This window comes from Spinacia oleracea, mitochondrion (assembly GCF_020520425.1).
Source record: "Spinacia oleracea mitochondrion, complete genome".
Taxonomy (NCBI): Eukaryota; Viridiplantae; Streptophyta; class Magnoliopsida; order Caryophyllales; family Amaranthaceae; genus Spinacia; species Spinacia oleracea.
Genome location: NC_035618.1, coordinates 126,726 through 145,000, shown reverse-complemented (window position 1 = coordinate 145,000; position 18,275 = coordinate 126,726). Strand labels below are relative to the sequence as shown.

General features: G+C 44.1%; 2 protein-coding genes and 2 non-coding genes across 4 annotated transcripts; all 4 read left to right on the top strand.

The window, feature by feature from the left end:
- The first annotated feature begins 1,565 nt into the window (after positions 1 to 1,565).
- atp6 lies at positions 1,566 to 2,333 on the top strand. Its single transcript has one exon. The coding sequence runs from the start codon at positions 1,566 to 1,568 to the stop codon at positions 2,331 to 2,333; it is 768 nt and encodes a 255-aa protein (YP_009414552.1).
- Positions 2,334 to 10,590: 8,257 nt separating this feature from the next.
- Positions 10,591 to 10,677, top strand: trnS-TGA. The gene has a single exon. It is a non-coding gene; the product is annotated as a tRNA-Ser (tRNA).
- Positions 10,678 to 11,234: 557 nt separating this feature from the next.
- trnM-CAT_4 lies at positions 11,235 to 11,308 on the top strand. The gene has a single exon. It is a non-coding gene; the product is annotated as a tRNA-Met (tRNA).
- Positions 11,309 to 11,398: 90 nt separating this feature from the next.
- Positions 11,399 to 17,368, top strand: nad7 (NADH dehydrogenase subunit 7). The gene is made up of 5 exons: positions 11,399 to 11,535; positions 12,636 to 12,704; positions 13,627 to 14,093; positions 15,128 to 15,371; positions 17,107 to 17,368. Exons 1-5 carry the CDS (start codon positions 11,399 to 11,401, stop codon positions 17,366 to 17,368), a joined length of 1,179 nt encoding a protein of 392 aa, YP_009414551.1.
- Positions 17,369 to 18,275: the final 907 nt, after the last annotated feature.

Sequence of the window (18,275 nt, the reverse complement as noted above, 5' to 3'; positions counted from 1 at the left end):
TCCTTCCTTGATAAGGAGGATCTAACACCCACTCTCAAGACAATAAAGGAAGATTCTCTTGATAGGAAATTGGTTAAAAGCATCTTTCCATTATCTATGGAAATACTCAAAGAACTACTTATGAGGATATAAGATCGGCATTGAAACATTCTATTTTTCCCGTTAGCAAAGAAAGCAGTATGTTAGCCTCTCTATGCTTTCAGTTTTGGAACGAGCATTTTCAAAACTCAGAGAACCTGATCGGGCCGCCTTATAGGTAGGGTTTATTCTACCTGTGAGATCCCAGTGGTCTATGAGAACCCTTACTTTAGCACATCCCAGAATTATATGTCTAAGGAAGCCCATTCTATATGGGTTTTTGAGAAGGTCAAAAGGAAGAAAGATAAGGTAACTCTTAGAGTCTCTTCTGACAAGAGAGATCATAAGAAGACCGAACAAGCAACGGGCGAAGTTGCGCTCACGCGTTTTCTTGCTCCATAAGCTTCGCATAAGCGACTTCATACGTCAACAAAATCAAACTGATGCATCTATTGCTATGAGAGTGACCGAAGAAATGTATAAGTTTCATGCTCCTATCTACACGGTACACGACAATTTTATGACAAATACACTTGTTCTCACTTACCTAAGGCATACCTTGATGTCTTTAAAGATATGGAGCCGCCACTCGTCCATTTTTTTATTTAAATCTGGTTGAACACGCGAAAGAATGTGGAAAAATTCGAGATGAAAAGATTCTCGATTCTTCGAAAAAGTCCATAATGCAGAAACGCTAGACCTATTATTTGCTGATATCTTACCGGTACACATGAAAAAAGAAAAAAAGAAGCGAAAGGGAGGCTAACGTCTCACGTTTTAAAACTACTTTGGCTATGCGCGCGCTGTGTGCTGTGAGGATCCAAGCAGTGGCTCTAAGGAACTTAAATGGGAGAATCATCTGCGTCGCTGGGAGCAATTTCAGAGTAAGCTCAACGGCTTGTATTGCTTACATCATTAAACGGGCCAATATCTCCGGGAGACTGACCCATTAGTCTATCATGGTGGGTGCCCCTCCTATCATTCCTAACTAGGTACAACTCGAATTTCTTTTGAAAGAGAAAGAGGCGAGATCCTAAATGAGATTGATTGGCTTTGCTGCCTTTATTCACTTACCTCCAGATTATAACCGTATGGTTACCTTGTTCCTCCTTAACTCATCCTTCGGTCTTAAGCTCACGACACCATATGAACTTATGGCAGGCTGTCAATCGGACATTCGGATTGCTTACTTGAATAAGTATGGTAGTTGACTTGCTTAAGCGAAGTTTTTGGATAGTACTTCCTCGGTCCTTGAGAAGTCCTTTAGGAGCACTTTTTTCATCCAACTAGAAATGGAATAAGAGAAGAAAGCAATGCCCAAAGACTCCCATGCCTTTCTTGGTCGGACCAACCCAACCGGTGATTTCCGACAAGTCTTTCCTCATTTTGGAGCAAGAAGCGGAACTAGAGGGATGAAATGAAAAGTGTTTATTACGATTACGGCCTTCAGCCCACTTGAGCAATTTTCCATTCTCCCATTGATTCCTATGAAAATAGGAAACTTGTATTTCTCATTCACAAATCCATCTTTGTTTATGCTGCTAACTCTCAGTTTGGTCCTACTTCTGCTTCATTTTGTTACTAAAAAGGGAGGAGGAAACTCAGTACCAAATGTTTGGCAATCCTTGGTAGAGCTTATTTATGATTTCGTGCTGAACCTGGTAAACGAACAAATAGGGGGTCTTTCCGGAAATGTGAAACAAAAGTTTTTCCCTTGCATCTTGGTCACTTTTACTTTTTTGTTATTTCGTAATCTCCAGGGTATGATACCCTATAGCTTTACAGTTACAAGTCATTTTCTCATTACTTTGGGTCTTTCATTTTCCATTTTTATTGGCATTACTATAGTGGGATTTCAAAGAAATGGTCTTCATTTTTTAAGCTTCTCATTACCTGCAGGAGTCCCACTGCCGTTAGCACCTTTTTTAGTACTCCTTGAGCTAATCCCTCATTGTTTTCGCGCATTAAGCTCAGGAATACGTTTATTTGCTAATATGATGGCCGGTCATAGTTCAGTAAAGATTTTAAGTGGGTTCGCTTGGACTATGCTATGTATGAATGATCTTTTATATTTCATAGGAGATCTTGGTCCTTTATTTATAGTTCTTGCATTAACCGGTCTTGAATTAGGTGTAGCTATATTACAAGCTCATGTTTTTACGATCTTAATCTGTATTTACTTGAATGATGCTATAAATCTCCATCAAAATTTTTATTTATTTATAATTGAACAAAAGCGAGGTATTTATGCTTAAGTCATCGCTTCAAATCCGATAACGCTTTTCTTTTTTTCGGTATGCCGCTCCGCCTGCAAGGAGCGAGAATTTGAAAGAATTCAGAAATTCATGAACAATGAATTGGACTGGACAATCTAGTCTTAAGTTTCCTAATAGAACTAAGGGGGAATCCCGCTTGAGCCTTTCCGGCGTGCGTTTGGATTCTGGCGGTTTTTCGAGTTGCTAGACTTCGTCCGGCGACTAATGAAAATCCAGCTGGCGTAACTAATCAAAATTTCGAGGAGAAGGTACGTGAATCTATATCGGATACCTTCCAAGAAGCAATTGTAGAAAAGTGCTTTATTAGAAGCTGAGCATATTGTGCTACCACACGGAAAAATGATGGACGATGTTTTAGATGCGATGCTCACCGGGGTGGACCCCAACAATCTGGAATATCTCTCCCAGGTTTATGATAGCCTGGACACTCTCGGTGCGGGAAGTCCTTTCTTTGAACAGGCATTTACGATTATACAAACCTTTTTCTTTGGGCTATAGTATAGGTATGTAATCGCTAAAGCTATGCTTTTGGATTGAGAGGCGGTCAATCGGGGAATGGAGTAGGCGGAAGAAGAGGATAAGGATTTGATCCAGCCACTGGTTTCCCTACGGCTACCTTGTTGCGAAAAGAGGGTCAGCTATATTTCGTGGATTTTGCCACTCCCAATTCTCAACCCCGACCTACACAATTTTAGAATCCACATTTTGAAAAGTTCTGTTAGGTTCTTAGTAGCAGTCGGCGACCCTTTCCTCTTTCTTTTACTTCACATAGCTTTTCGTCTCCTTGATAGCTGTTACGACCACAAAGAAACAACAAGTCCCAACTTGTCCCGGAATAGGTGTTATGGCAAAGAACAAGAAGAAAACAAAAGGAGAAATTTGTCCAATAGTCACAAATGGAGCCTCAAAGTTCAATCCTTTTTAAGTTTATCCAACATGTCCAAAATAAGATCTAAGTCCTCATTTAATTCTTTTCAATCTTTAGTAGACATAAAAACGGCATCACGCGAACAAAGTGTTTTTACCTCTTCTTCCAGTGTCACCATGTTGTCAAGTAAGCGCGCTATTTTTTCTTGTTTTATTCTTTTATCCTCCGCCGGGTCCTGCCCAGTAGCTGGGGTTGGATGGGGATCGGGGCCAGTCAGGTTTGAAGGAGCGGCCTCCCTTTCTTTTTTACGCAATATCTTGAAGTAGCAGAGTGAAAGGCACTACATCGAGAGAGCTTGCAAGTCCAAGATCTGGTCTTCTCTTTCTCTGTCGGCGACTACGCTGCTAGCTTGACTTCCAGCTGCGGGAAATCGAACTCATTGGATTGGCATCTGGATTTGATTCGGATTGTTGTGGGTTCCATTCAAGCTAGAATCTAGAATGCACCTTTGGCATGATTTATGTGAAATTGGTGCTCGTATGGCTGATCCTTGGATTGTTTTAGGTGACTTTAACAATGTCCTTAACAAGAATGAGAGACATGGGTCTTCTGTTAGTCTGGCTGAGGTTCATTATTTTAGGCAGTGTGTGGATAGTTGTGACCTACAAGATCTGAAAGCTACTGGACCTTTTTTTACTTGGACCAACAAGCAGCTGGGTGTGAATAGAGTATGCAGTAAAATAGATAGGGTTTTAATTCATTCTATCTGGTTGGATTCTATGCCTGATTCTACATTTTTTGACTGAGGTTTGATCATTGCCCTGGGATTGTCCAGTTTACCAATCTTTCTCAGATGAGGAACTGCCCCTTCAGATACTTCAACATGTGGGCAGAAGCTCCGGGTTTTCTTTCTTCTGTGAAAAGAGTGTGGGAGGAAGATATCAGAGGGACTTGTATGTATAAGGTGGTAACTAAACTGAAACATCTAAAAAAGGAAAAATCTGAATGTTGCTTTATTTTCAGATATTGAGAAACAGGCTGATGTTGCAAATCAAAACCTGATAGCCATTCAGAATCAATTGCAAGCTGATCCTAGTAATACTAATTTAGCAGTTGAAGAGAAACAAGCTTTGCGTAATTACTTGTTTCTCTCAAAAGCTAAGAAGAAATTCCTGAAACAAAAAGCCAAAGCTCATTGGCTCAAAGGATAAGAAGTCGCTAAAGCGAAGTTTTTGGATTTGTAATAGCTAAAGCTATGCTTTTGGACCAAGATATAGCGCGTTAGCGCAACTTCGCCCTTGCTTGTTTTCAAGCTAAAGCGAAGTTTAAGCATGTAAACAACCTTCTTCGAGCTTTTGAGCTTAAGCGAAGCTTTCGGATTTGTAATAGCTAAAGCTATGCTTTTGGAGGGGATCATAACTTTATTCCATGCTTCTATTAAAGCAAGAAAGAAGAAAAAGAAAGTGTTTGCTATCCAGGATGCTCAGGGTCAAATGATCAATAATCCTAATGATGTGCCTCATGCATTCATCGATTATTACACTCAACTGCTAGGGTCTGAAGTGACTGACAGAATTCATGTGAATGTTGATGTTATCAAGAATGGTCCAGTGCTTAATGATGAGCATAAAAGGTTATTATGCTTACCTTTTCAATCTGATGAGGTAAGGAAAACTCTTTTTTCTATTCCTAATAACAAAAGTCCTGGCCCAGATGGTTATAGTAGCAAGTTCTTCAAGGATTCTTGGGATGTAGTGGGGATGGATGTTATTGCAGCTATCTTGGATTTTTTTAACAGTGGTAAATAGTTAGGGCAGATTGCTAGTACCTCCCTAACTATGATTCCTAAGTCTGACCAACCCAAGAGTGTCATGGACTATAGGCCTATTGCATATTGCTCTGTTATCTACAAAACGATTTCTAAGCTTTTATGTTCAAGGCTTAGGCTTGTGCTGCCTGATATAGTCTCCTCAAATCAGAGTGCTTTCATCCCTGATAGATACATTGTGCATAACAGATTAGCCATGATCTGTTTAAACATTACAATAGGAAATCGATCTCTCCTAGATGTGTGGTTAAAATGGATCTTAAAAAGGCTTATGATTCTATCAGTTGGGATTTTCTTCATGAAATGTTGATTGCCTTGGAGTTTCCTGTTTGCTTCACTAAATGGATCATGCTCTGTGTCACTTCCCCTAAATACTCCATTTTTTTTTTTAATGGTGGTTTGCATGGCTACTTCCCTGGAAGGAAGGGTCTTAGACAAGGGGATCCACTTTCTCCCCTTCTGTTTGTGCTGTGCATGGAGTATCTAAGTAGAATCTTAAATAAGGTGGGAACTGTTCCAAGTTTCAAATATCATTCTATGTGTAAAGCTATTTCCCTTCATTTTTCTTTGCCGATGATTTGATCATGTTTAGCAAAGGTGATCTTCAGTCTGTTATTTTATTGCTTAGGGGGTTCTATACCTTCTCCCTTGCCTCTGGTCTCTCTGCAAATCCCCAAAAGTCTGCTGTCTACTTTGGAAATGTGCAGCAAAATGTGAAAAACAGTATTTTGAATGCTTCTGGTTTCTCCGTGGGCTCTCTTCCTTTCAGATACTTGGGCATCCCTTTATCTACTAAAAGATGAAATGTTTCTGATTGTGATGCTTTAGTGGAAAAAATGTTCAAACGGGTAAGAGTTTTCAAGACACCTTTCTTATAGTGGCAGATTACAGTTGATTAATTCTGTGTTGATGAATATTCATCTATACTGGGCTGGTGTGTTTATGCTTCCTGTGTCTGTTTTGAGCAAAATTCATAGTATATGTAGGACCTTTCTATGGGAAGGGACTGCTACTTATACTAAGTCTTGTGTCTCGGGGTGTGGTTTGTAAGCCTAAAGCCAATGGTGGTTTAGGTGTTCGAAATATTGCTTATCTTGGGAAGTATATTTGGGCTGTAGCTAAAAAAGCAGATAATGTTTGGGTGAAATGGGTACATAGTGTGTACTTAAAACAGCAGGACTGGTGGGAGTATGTCCCACCTAGGGAAGCCAGTTGGTCTTGGAAGGTTATCTGTAGACTGAAGATGGAAATGAAGGGTGGGTTCCTGTCAAATGGGTGGGGTTCTGGCAATGCTTACACCATTAAAGCAGGCTATAAGTGAAAGGGGAGGCTCAGACAGTTCCATGGACTTATTGGGTATGGAATAAGTATAACATTCCAAGGCACTCTTTTATTGCTTGGTTGCTAGCTCATGACAGGCTGAGAACAAGGGACAGGTTAATTAAAGCAGGGGTTGATGTTTGTGGGGATTGCTTACTTTGTGGTATTGATATGGAAAATGCAAATCATGTGTTTTTTCAATGTCAGTATAGTAATATGTGTAAACAGTGACTCTGTAACTGGATTGGCATTCACAGTAGGCCTCTTGAGAAGCTTTGGAGGAAATGGGGAAGGAATTGCAAAAGTAGAGTTCAAAGGCAAATTGTGTTCTCATGTCTTGCTGCCTTGGTTTCTGTGGTTTGCTAGGAACAAGGCATATTGGGATGCTGCTCTTATGACCCCTGCTGCCTTGATCAAGAGAGTACAGTTTGATGTGTGCACTAGAGTGCAGCAGCTGATTGGCAGGAAGTGGACCGAGGCTGATAGGTCTTGGTTTGATCAACTGCTGTCTGTGATGCAGATCTGTTCTGTCATGGGCTTATTCTGGGACTGCTGGGTCCTGTTTCACTTATTTCTGTTGAGCTGGGGTTTCTGTTCTGATCTCTGCTTGCTGATTCTCTGATCTGCTACTGATCTGCCCTGTTCTTATTTATGTTCTGCTGACTGCAGTTTGCTGGCAGTTTCTAATGGGGAAGCAGTTAGGATACTGAAGGCTGTTGTTATGTTGAGCTTATGGTTCTGCAGTTGGGCTGTATGGTTGCTGTCTGCCTTGACTGCTGCTGTTGATGATGTAAGGTCAGTTAGAGGGAAGTGGTGGGGTGACAGTGCTGCTGTGATGATGTTTTGAGCAGGTCTGGTTGTGCTGGTCATTTGGGGAAGCAGCCTGGAAATTGTAGCAGACAAGTTTGTGTGTTGAAGACTGCTTTGCTGGAATGGATGCATGGTGTCATTTTTGAAAAGACTACCCGAAAGCTTCGCTTTAGCGACTTCATACCAAGAGCTTCGCATAAGCGTGTAAACAAAAGCATAGCTTTAGCGAATCTCCTTAAACTCTTCGAGCTTTAGCGAGTCAACAAAAGCATAGCTTTAGCCAGTCAACTTCCTCAGAATCAGAAGACGATGACGCGCATTCTCCTTCACTCTTATTCCCTTGAAAAGAGACGATTCGATAAAAGACTCTTCTGTTTTCAGACGATAAGGAAGATACTCAGGTAAGGGCAGAGATTGTAGCTAAGACTGTCTCGGCTCCTTGCCTTGCTCAATGCTTCTCCATCAACTGCAGCGGGAATAAGGGGAGGAAGAAAGAGACCGGCCCTAGGAATGCTCTTAACTACCATTGCTATCCATCAATGCACACTATCTATCTGTTTACAACTATCAATGTCAATGGTATAAACTAATTTTCATTATATGAAAAGGTGAAAAGCAATCAAAGCTGGGGGGATCCATACACGCCCATAAACACAAGATTCAGATCTATCAAACCGAAAGCTTCGCTTTAGCGACTTCTTTCCGATCGCTTAAGCTCAACTTCGAGCTTTAGGTTGTTTACATGCTCAGCCCTTGCTTGTTTTATAGCTTAAGCGAAGTTTTTGGATAGGGACTCAGTGTTGTCATCTGGACCACATGCTTTCTTTGGTAGACCTATGATTATCAAACCTTGGTCTGCTAGCTTCAATTTCCAAGATGAAATTCTGAGGGTGATTCCTTTGTGGGTGAGACTACCTAATTTACCACTGAACTGTTGGGGGCCTGATTCTCTCAGTAGAATTGGTAGCCTAATTGGAGTTCCTCTATATGCTGATGAGAGTTTCCTTTGCCAGAATCTTGATAGAGGTGGATGTTACTAAGGACATGCCTAGAACTGTGGTGATTCAAGACCCTTCAGGAGCTAATATCAACCAGAAAGTGATATATGACTGGCTCCCCCCTTATTGTAAAGTGTGTAAGACAGTTGGACATGATTGTGGAAGGATGCAACAGAACAATACCAGACCCAAGCCTGTAATGCAAGCTAGGAAGAAAACTGAACAGGTCTGGCAACCTAAGGAGACACAACCTGTGAAAGAAACTGTTCCTATTCACAAGGAGGGGCCTAAACAACCTATTGTGTGTACAACAAATACTGAGGTGAATACAATAGAGAAAACAACCCAAGGGGAGGATGATGGCTGGAGAGTGGTCTCTAGAAGGAAAAGGGATCCTAGAACACCTATTTCTATGAATCTGGGGTTTGCTCAGGTCACTGATGATCAGACTCGCTTTTCCTTTGATGGAGGTGGGGGTAAGGAAGGTACTTCTCACTCTATACTATGAATATCTGTACCTGGAATGTTAGGGGTATGAATGACCCCAATAAAATAGGGGAAATAAGGAGGTTTATTAATAATAACAATATAGCTGTCTTTGCTTTACTTGAAACAAAGGTTAAAGAACAGAATAGTCAAAAGGCAGAAGTTTGGAACGGATTGGCATTGGGAGAATAACTACTCTTTCTCTCCTAGAGGAAGAATATGGTTGGCTTGGAGGCATAGTGTGGTTTCAGTCCAGGTTGTGGCTAAAACTGAGTCCTTTATTCATAGCTTTATAAAAAAAAAATGGGAATTTTGGTGCTGCTTTTACTGCAGTCTATGGACTGCATGCTATAGACACTAGAAGACCTATGTAGAGGGATATTGAGCACTTAGATGCAACTATTACTGGACCTTGGGTTGCTATGGGAGATTTCAACTCAGTCCTATACTCTGATGACAGAGTAAATGGTAATCCTGTTACAGCCAAGGAAACAGTTGACTTTGAACATCTTATTGAACATACAGATTTAGTTGAAATAAAAAGCTGTGGCCATTTCTTCTCTTGGAGTAATAAGGGGCAAGGTGAGAAAAGAATCAGTTCTAGAATTGACAGAGCTTTTGGAAACACAGGATGGCATACTGTCTATACTAATACAGAGAGTATTTGAACCCAGGGCTGTCTGACCACTCTCCCCTGATTCTGACCTGCAATATGGAACTTAAAAGAGGAGGCAGACCTTTCAAATTCTTCAACTACATGGCTGATCATCCTGAATTCATACAGAAAGTGAGAGAAGGGTGGAACAAGGAGGTTACAGGGACTGCTATGTTCCAATTATGGCAGAAATTGAAATTTCTCAAGGCTGGTCTGAAAACTCTTCATCAGAGAGATTTTGCTAGGCTTGATGAGAGAATTGATGGCATTAGAAATGAGTTGGAGGCTATTCAAGGGCAACTGGCTGCCAACCATACTGATTTGACTCTGCAATGTAAGGAAAAGCGGAAACTAGCTCAATTGAGGAAATTCTTAGCAGTTCAGGAACGTAGTCGCTTAAGCGATCGGAATGAAGTCGGTAATTAGAAGGTTTTGGGCACTTCAAGTGGATTTCTTCTAACTCAATTCCCTTATGGGAGGCCGGGACTCTGTTTCTTCTCTATCTGCATGCGCTAGTGCGTTACAGGAGTCTTAGTGACAGGAGAAGAGTCTCGCTCTTAAGTGAAATGTTTTTCTTCTACCAATGCTTTGCTTCCAGCAGATTGACTCTGGGCTCTCAACAGCTAGCTCGCTGTCACTTGCTATCGGATCTTTCCTAAATGATCAATTATCGACGGGTACTCCTACTACTTCTAGGAAGACTAAAGAGTAAAGACTCAAAAGTCAGGTACACATTCACTGCCTGAGCTTTTCCTATCCTCTATAGGTGGGGGTCATATGGAAATGACTTTGCGTCTGTGTCAGACACTTTATGAACAGACAGAGAACAAGGCGGCTACAGGACCAGCTCACCATCTTCGTTCTGAAGCTTAAGAATCTAATGTATCGAATTTCACTAATTGCTTCTCTTTCTTAGAAAGGTCTTAGCACAGAATAAAGATCAGATTGATCGAGAACCTTTATTATTACCCTAAAATCTAGGTAATTACTATTTGCTTACTTGAACAAGTTAGGATTTCATTTTTCTAAACCATTCTAAAAGCTTCGCTTAATCGATTACATACGTTCTTCACTCTCTTGCTATTTTTGACCCGCGGGGAGCGCAGCAACCAAGGTGCATATTATCATATAGAAACAAGTGAAGCGTAGCGATTCGTACTACCGGAAAAGTTTCGCTAACCGGCAGGCAATAGACCGATAGGCGCAAGCAAAGCGTAGCGAATCACATAGATAAGCCACTTATATTTCTTAGGCTCCAGGGCGGGCGAAGGGGATGGATGTCTGAGCGGTTGAAAGAGTCGGTCTTGAAAACCGAAGTATTGATAGGAATACCGGGGGTTCGAATCCCTCTCCATCCGCGAGGTCATAAGTTTATAAAGGGCATCTGAACGTAACGCTTCCTAGAGGACTCTTTCTTTGACTTTCATAAAAATTATGTTATGTATTATAAGAAAATCTGAACATATATAGTATAGCGTCAGATGTTATGAAAGTAAGGCGATCTCCGAAAGCGAAGAAATGAAATCAAAGCGCATTGGAATCATTGAGCATATAGAATGTGTGCCGCGAGTGATCCGTCTGCGCAAAGCAAAGGCAGAATGGATTGGCTTGTCTTGCCTCTATCTTCCGGGGACTCCTAGGCTCTTTCAATTGGACTTGTCTCGCTTAACTCGTCGAGTAGTTACTCTCCCGGAATGAAGATCTGTTCGATCAGTATCCCGAAAAATCCTTAGAATGAGTAGCTCCTAGCCCCTGCTTCTATCATTGGTGCTATCATCGTATTATAATCATTCCCGCATCTTTCTATCAATCTATCAATTGAATAAGAGAGAGGGTAGAAAAGAAGGGGATGGATGGGCCATGAGAAGGAACGCTAGCTAGATTCTTAACACATGCAAGTCGGACGGGGGGAAGAAGCGGGGTAGAGTAATTGGAAAACTCATTAGGCTCATGCCCTGAAGATTGCAGGTTCGAATCCTGCCCCCGCCTAAGATAAGAACTCTTTTTTCATTTTAGGTATAGATGGTACTGGACAAGCTCTTAGGGAATAATCTCTTTCTTATTTCCTCCCTTTTTCCAATGACTACTAGGAAGATCAAAAATTTCACTTCGAATTTCGGACCTCAACATCCTGCTGCTCATGGTGTTTCACGATTAGTATTGGAAATGAACGGAGAAGTGGTGGAACGTGCAGAACCACATATTGGATTACTCCAGTGCGGCACGAAGCCGCTGACGCCGAGTCGGCTCCTATGCCGCTAGCTATGCCCTGCTTGGTCCCCCGGCACGCTTGAGGTTCCGTAGCGCGTTATGAGCACCGGGCTAAGGGGCGGTTGAGCAACTCAAGCGAACCGCCCTACCTTATTACAACATAAGGACAGAAGGGAGAAGGTTGTGAAGGTGGCCTCGTTATCTACATCTCCGGTCGGGAGAATAGAGGACCGACCGAGACCCGGGTTTTCACGAGCGTTGGCGGGTCCTGGAGTGCCTGTCAAGGGCGCTAGCGCATACCCCGGGGTGATCATCACCACCTGCACCTCACATCTCGGCACAGTGGAACGTGTAACCCGCCTGCTGTCCCATTTAACTACATTTGTTCCTCTAATCCATAGCCTAACAGAACGCAGCAGCGAGGGACAACCCGCCCATACAGCCAGCGGGGAGGATGGCACTACTGGCAAAGACCGTCTGGCGAAAACGCCGCAGGCGCGAAGCGTGGTAGGCCCGCGCCGAGGGAGCATAGGGAGGAACCCGGACGGTGGAAGAACCAGGAGAGGCCAGGTCATTTGACGGAAATGGAAGGCCCTATGGGGTAAAGGAACGTAGTCGCTTAAGCGATCGGAGCGAAGTTTAAGCATGTAAACAACCTTCTTCGAGCTTTTGAGCTTAAGCGAAGCTTTCGGTAGTTTACTCGCTAAAGCTCTTCGAGCTTTTGAGCTTATGCGAAGCTTTTGGAAGGAAGTTTTATTTTGCTTTGTCAGCAAACCGAAAGCTTCGCTTTAGCGAGTCAACAAAAGCTTCGCTTTATTCATACCAACTTCGAGCTTTAGCGAGTCAACAAAAGCTTCGCTTTAGCGATTACATTCCTATATAATGATAATGTAAAAAAGAAAATTCCATGAACAGATAGAGTCAACGGTACAACAGACAGCGCTGCCTACACGCGAATTTTCTTCCGAGGTCGAGCAGTCTCAATGAATTTGAAGGTACGTAGGAATGCTGGGCCACCTCGAATGGCGTGAGCCGCATGCGGGGAGACCCGCACGTACGGTTTTTAGGGGGATCTGGTCGAAAGACCGGCCGGCGCCCACCCGACTAGAGGGACTGAGAAATTAATAGAGTACAAAACTTATCTTCAAGCTTTACCTTATTTTGATCGTTTAGAGGGCGATCGCGGAGTCACTGAATGAAGTCCTCCGTTTCTTTCGGAGATGCTGACCCGCAGCGAAGCAGAGATGACTAAGTGACATATAGAATATGGCAACGACAACAGCATGTCGTAGAAGGAGATAAGAGGTGGAGCCAACGACCCACTAAGACTAACATATCTACAACTACATCCCCGAGCGGCAGTCAAACGAGGGCGTGAATGCGAGATGCCAGCGGAATGATCGGCCGGACAGAGGCTAGGGCTGCTTTCTTCCCCACCGCGTCTTTCCTTGTGTGTCGGAGATATAAAGCGAGTACACCGGAAAAGAACGGGAACTGACTCGATCTATTCTATGGCGAAGCATCCAAAGCATAACTGCACACTCACACGATCTTTGCCGAGAGATAAGAGCATTCGGTGAAACCGGTGAACTACACTTGCTTCTGGATAGATGTGTGGGGCAGAGGGCTCGTGGTACCTCCTGCTCACCCTTCCTCCTCCGCTTTGAGAACCGTGTGAACGGAGAGTGGGCAGAAGGGAAGGAGGTCCTCATATGGAGTCGCACGCTTACTTGAGCAGTGCGAGAGACTGGGAAATGGGTTGAGTAAACTCCCTTGGGGCCAGAAAAATCACAGACAAAGCTTGACTTAGATAGTGATTTTGATTGATTTTTTCTTAGTGATTGGAAAGTGGGGCTCCTATTGACTAGACGTCAACCTCCCTCAATCAAGTTTTCAATACTAGTTGTTAGGTTATGCTTTCATTTTTACAATATCATTGAATAGCATGGCCTGGGGCTAAGGTAACTCAAGTAGGAGAGCCGTGTTATGGGTGACCTTATTGCACGGTTCAGAGAGCACTTGTGTATGTGATGCAAGTGAACGTGTACGAAAAAGCTGTATCTAGGGTGAGTTCTTCGTTCCGTCGTCGACCCTATCTATGTTTCTATGATGGCCCAAGAACACGCTCATTCTTCAGCCGTAGAGAGACTTTTGAATTGCGAGGTACCATTACGAGCTCAATATATACGAGTGTTATTCCGTGAAATAACTCGAATTTCAAATCATTCACTTGCTTTAACTACTCATGCTATGGATGTGGGAGCATTAACTCCGTTCCTGTGGGCTTTTGAGGAGCGAGAGAAATTGTTGGAATTCTATGAAAGAGTCCCGGGAGCCAGGATGCATGCCAGTTTCATACGACCAGGTGGAGTGGCACAAGATCTGCCTCTTGGCTTATGTCGAGATATTGATTCCTCCACACAACAATTTGCTTCTCGTATCGACGAATTAGAAGAGATGTCAACCGGCAACCGTATCTGGAAACAACGATTAGTGGATATTGGTACTGTCACTGCGCAGCAAGCAAAGGATTGGGGATTCAGTGGTGTAATGTTAAGAGGTCGTGCGACATGAAGACATTGATAGCAATATGGGGGAAGTTCCCATCGGGCAACAGCGGTTCTGCCTGACCCTACTAAAGCATGCATATTATGTCAGTGAAGACTTGGTGTGAAGCCTTGTAGCTTACGTTAGAAGAAGGCCCGGGGCTAGGGTGAGCTGAGGGGGGACAGCGTAAGTGAGCGAATGTGTGTAAGCCCAGTCAAACATGTTCTAGGTGGGGCGGGCCACCCGCCTTCGAAAGGTGTTGGTCCGTAGGACCGTGAACGGATTCGCCTCTGGCCTCTGGGCACGTCGGAACCGCATGAGTTCACCGGGGTGGAGCACAGTCCGCCAAAATCGGCATAGGTTAAGTGCTATTGATGGAACATGGTAAGCCTATCTTTCTCCATATGGAAGTGCTGCGGGCACATAGAGATGTGGGTAAAGGAAGCCTCAAAAAGCGAAGGCCGTGTAGGTCACGTGACCTGCACCGAGTTGGTGGCTGACTGGGCTTTTTCCTTGATCAAAGCAGATCAGCTCGCCTTCTTGTTATCATAAAGTTGGTCGAATCGGGCCCGGAACGTCGAATGAAATAAGTGGCCGGGTTCTCTTTATACAACCCCTTTGATATGATAGGCCCGGCCCCCTTCCCCTTATGTTTAGGAGCGGGATCCCCCCAAGAACATTCTTGTGGTGGTACGGAAGGCATGGACTCCGCGAACGCCCTGCGCCCCCCCTTATTAGTAAGGCAGGAGAAAGAAAGCCTCAACCAGAACCACATTCATTCCTTTTGCGTGCGGATGTAGTTAAGTGTCTGACTCTATTGGTCATAGTTTCCTGCTGTTGCGGCCGGTGCTCATTTGCGCGCGCGTGAACCAACCCAACAAAGAAGGAAAGGATGCCCTCTCGGGGCATCTGAGAATGATTCGAGCCGTATGAAGGGAAACTCTCAAGTACAGTTTGTTTTTTTGGGGGGGGAAGGAGCCCGACAGGGTCCCCCCACTGACTTGGCTCGGGCCTAAGCGAAAGTGAAGTGGTGGGCCTACCCATCCCAACCAGGGGTATGCTGGGATTTGCGAAGAGCAGCACCTTACGATGTTTATGACCAATTGGATTTTGACGTACCAGTAGGTACCAGAGGAGATCGCTATGATCGTTACTGTATCCGTATCGAAGAGATGCGACAAAGTGTTCGGATCATTGTGCAATGTCTTAATCAAATGCCTAGTGGCATGATCAAAGCCGATGATCGTAAGCTATGTCCTCCATCACGACATCGAATGAAACTATCCATGGAATCGTGCGCCGTGCGAAACGTAGATCATTGCCGTTCTTAACCGAGACTCAGGTTAAGCTCCGTCTCGGAACCATGTGGGGTTAGGAGTAAAGCATCCCGAGGTTGGCGCATCTCGTTGGGCGTGGAGAAGCATTGGGAACCTAAATTTCTCTCTTCGGAGCCCTTTCTTTTCTCGTCCCCCCGCCCCGGCATAGCGCTTCGCTTCCGGTTCTTAGGAAGAATCTACTTACTTCTTTCTTCTTCATTGATCTGGGGGAAAAGAAAGCGTCTACCAGTTGGAAAGCTAGACATCAAGTAAGTGGCTTGATGAGGATAACTAAGCTGACACGCCGGAGTTGGCTGCTGGCACAACAGGTGGTGCCTTACCGCACCGCAGGCGGACGCGCGGTAGCGTTCGTGGTGGTGCTTCAGGATTCCAATGTACTGCGTCCAAGATCAGAACGAGCTTGCCGGCGGACCACTGCCGTCCCATTCTTGAGTGAGCTGGAGCGCAGCCATCTTATCCACTGAACTAGCTAGAAGCTATCGCTTTGGGTCGAAGCACTAAAAGAAAAGGACCGGGAAACGCGGCGGCATAGGAACCACGGGACCCCTACTAGTTAAGGAAAAACAACACTTTTTTCTTTGTATAGGTTGGGTTGCTGGATACGGGATCCTTATAGTAGGCTGGGCCAACATCCAGCCGAGAGAGGGCAGTCTTTAGAAGCAACAGGCTTGGAAAGCAAGAGAATTTTCTTTTCTTATCTTTTTCCCGCCCTAGGAGTAGCACAAAAAGAGGAACCGGGAAGGGTTATTGACCCAATGATAAACCACTAGCACCTTCCAAAAACTTCGCTTTAGCGAGTCAACTTAAGCTTCGCATAAGCGTGTAAACAAAAGCGGAGCTTAAGCGAGTCAACTTCCTCGTTGAGGCTCCGTGCACTGGGAAAGCGCTCTAGCGACAGGAAAGCGGCCACTAGTAACAAAGCTCAAATAAGGTATCGAGAGGGCTATCACAGCCAGGTGCGAAGCAATTACCCCTAAAAACCTTCTTCCTATTATTTATAGGGGGTGAGGCGAAAAATGACTTGATGAAGCGTTCCGTTCGCCACGCACTGGCCCCATTCACTTGCTTCTCGTAAAAGTAGTAAGTACACAGTGCCCCGCAACTATGAATAGTATAGTGAGGTTAAAACACAAGAGTGCCCTCCATTTTTCCAGAACGCAGTTTGGGATAACCGTAACCGTGTATATATATCTTTTAGTTATTTAAAAATGTCCGCTTCAACCGCTGTTTAACCTCCCAAACCAAAGAGGAAAGTTGGCTTGACGAGCGCAGATGCGGAAGCGAGAGCAAGAAAACAAATTCTTTCTTGTCTTTCTACTTAAGGGGCAAAGAGAAGGTTCAAGACTTAGCCAAGCGTCGGTAGCAAAGCTGACAAGGCAAGGCCTTAGCAAAGCGCCATTCTCATAGTCATAGCGGGGCGCTTCGAGTTAGCGAAGCCCTGTAGTAGGGCCGACTATGTGAGAAAATACTGAGCCAAGGACGCTCCGCCTTATCTATAGAAGCAGTCAACTGAGTTCTGAACAAATGAGCTCCTTGGTAATGGCTTAATCTATAGATAGAAAGCCTTATGATGGGAAACTATCACGTTAGGTTTGGAGAGAGATGAGACCGGTTATATAATAAAGAGAGCGGATGCAAGCTTTTTCTTTCAATAGCCGGCCAAATGACTACAGGATCATCGGTCTACTCTACCTCAATTCACCATTTCGAACCTTATACAGAAGGTTTTTCCGTACCAGCTCCTTCTACCTATACCGCAGTTGAAGCACCTAAAGGAGAATTTGGTGTCTTTCTGGTCAGTAATGCAAGCAATCGTCCTTACCGTCGTAAAATAAGAGCACCTGGCTCTGCCCATTCACAAGGACTCGATTCTATGTCCAAACATCACATGCCAGCCGATGTGGTCACCATCATAGGTACTCAAGATATTGTGTCTGGAGAGGTGGATAGATAGGACTACTAGTTGCTCGATCAGGACCCTAGCTTTATTGCGAGCCAAAACCTTGCAGGATTCCCCTTCCAGCAAGAAAACTATAGCGCGTGAGCGCAACTTCGCCCCAAAAGCTTCGCTTTAGCTATTACATCCGTTGCTTGTTTACTCGGATGATGCGATGCCTTTAAATCGATAGAAAGAGAAACTCGCTGGTATTCTTATTCTTTGAGTTCACTCGCTTAGTTAAAGCATTAAGGTAGTTTACTCGCTAAAGCTCGAAGTTGAGCTTAAGCGAAGCTTTCGGATAGGTTATTGATAAAGCAAAGGCTTCGGCTAGCGAAGTTCAAAGTGAGTGAGCTAGGGCTAGGGTAGGCAACTTCAATAGGTCGAGGGGAGGAAGAAGGAGTTGTTCCAGAACCCGCTGGCAGAATTTTGTTGGAAGAAGGGCTTTATGCCCTGAATATGCTTGCTTTCACTCCCCCTCTTTTTTTCTTTCTTTAGTTACAGACTAAAGGAAATCTAAGCCGGAGGTTGTGGCGTAGGAAGAGTGTTCGCTCTTTGCCTCAAGGGAACTCTGATCCCGAGGAGTTAATTTGAATCTATGTTGATAGAAATCCCGAATCCATTCAATTAGATGTCTGTGCTAGATGCGCGAGTCCTGTCCTTGATGAAGGGTCTGTGATCCATCCCCATATCTGTCAATCCCGTCTCCCTTAATGCTTTAACTAAGCAATAGTTTGACTCTAACAAGTAAGCAAGTAAACTCCCTTACGAATGCACCCGACGAGAAAGAGGGGTTAGCAGCTTGACAGCGTGAACCAGGTCTTGCATTTGGTATTACCGCAGTTGACGCCCCATCGAGTTAGCTAGTTAAGGATTAAACGGGTTTAGGAAAGAATAGCAGGTAAAGTCAAGTCCTTGCTACGAA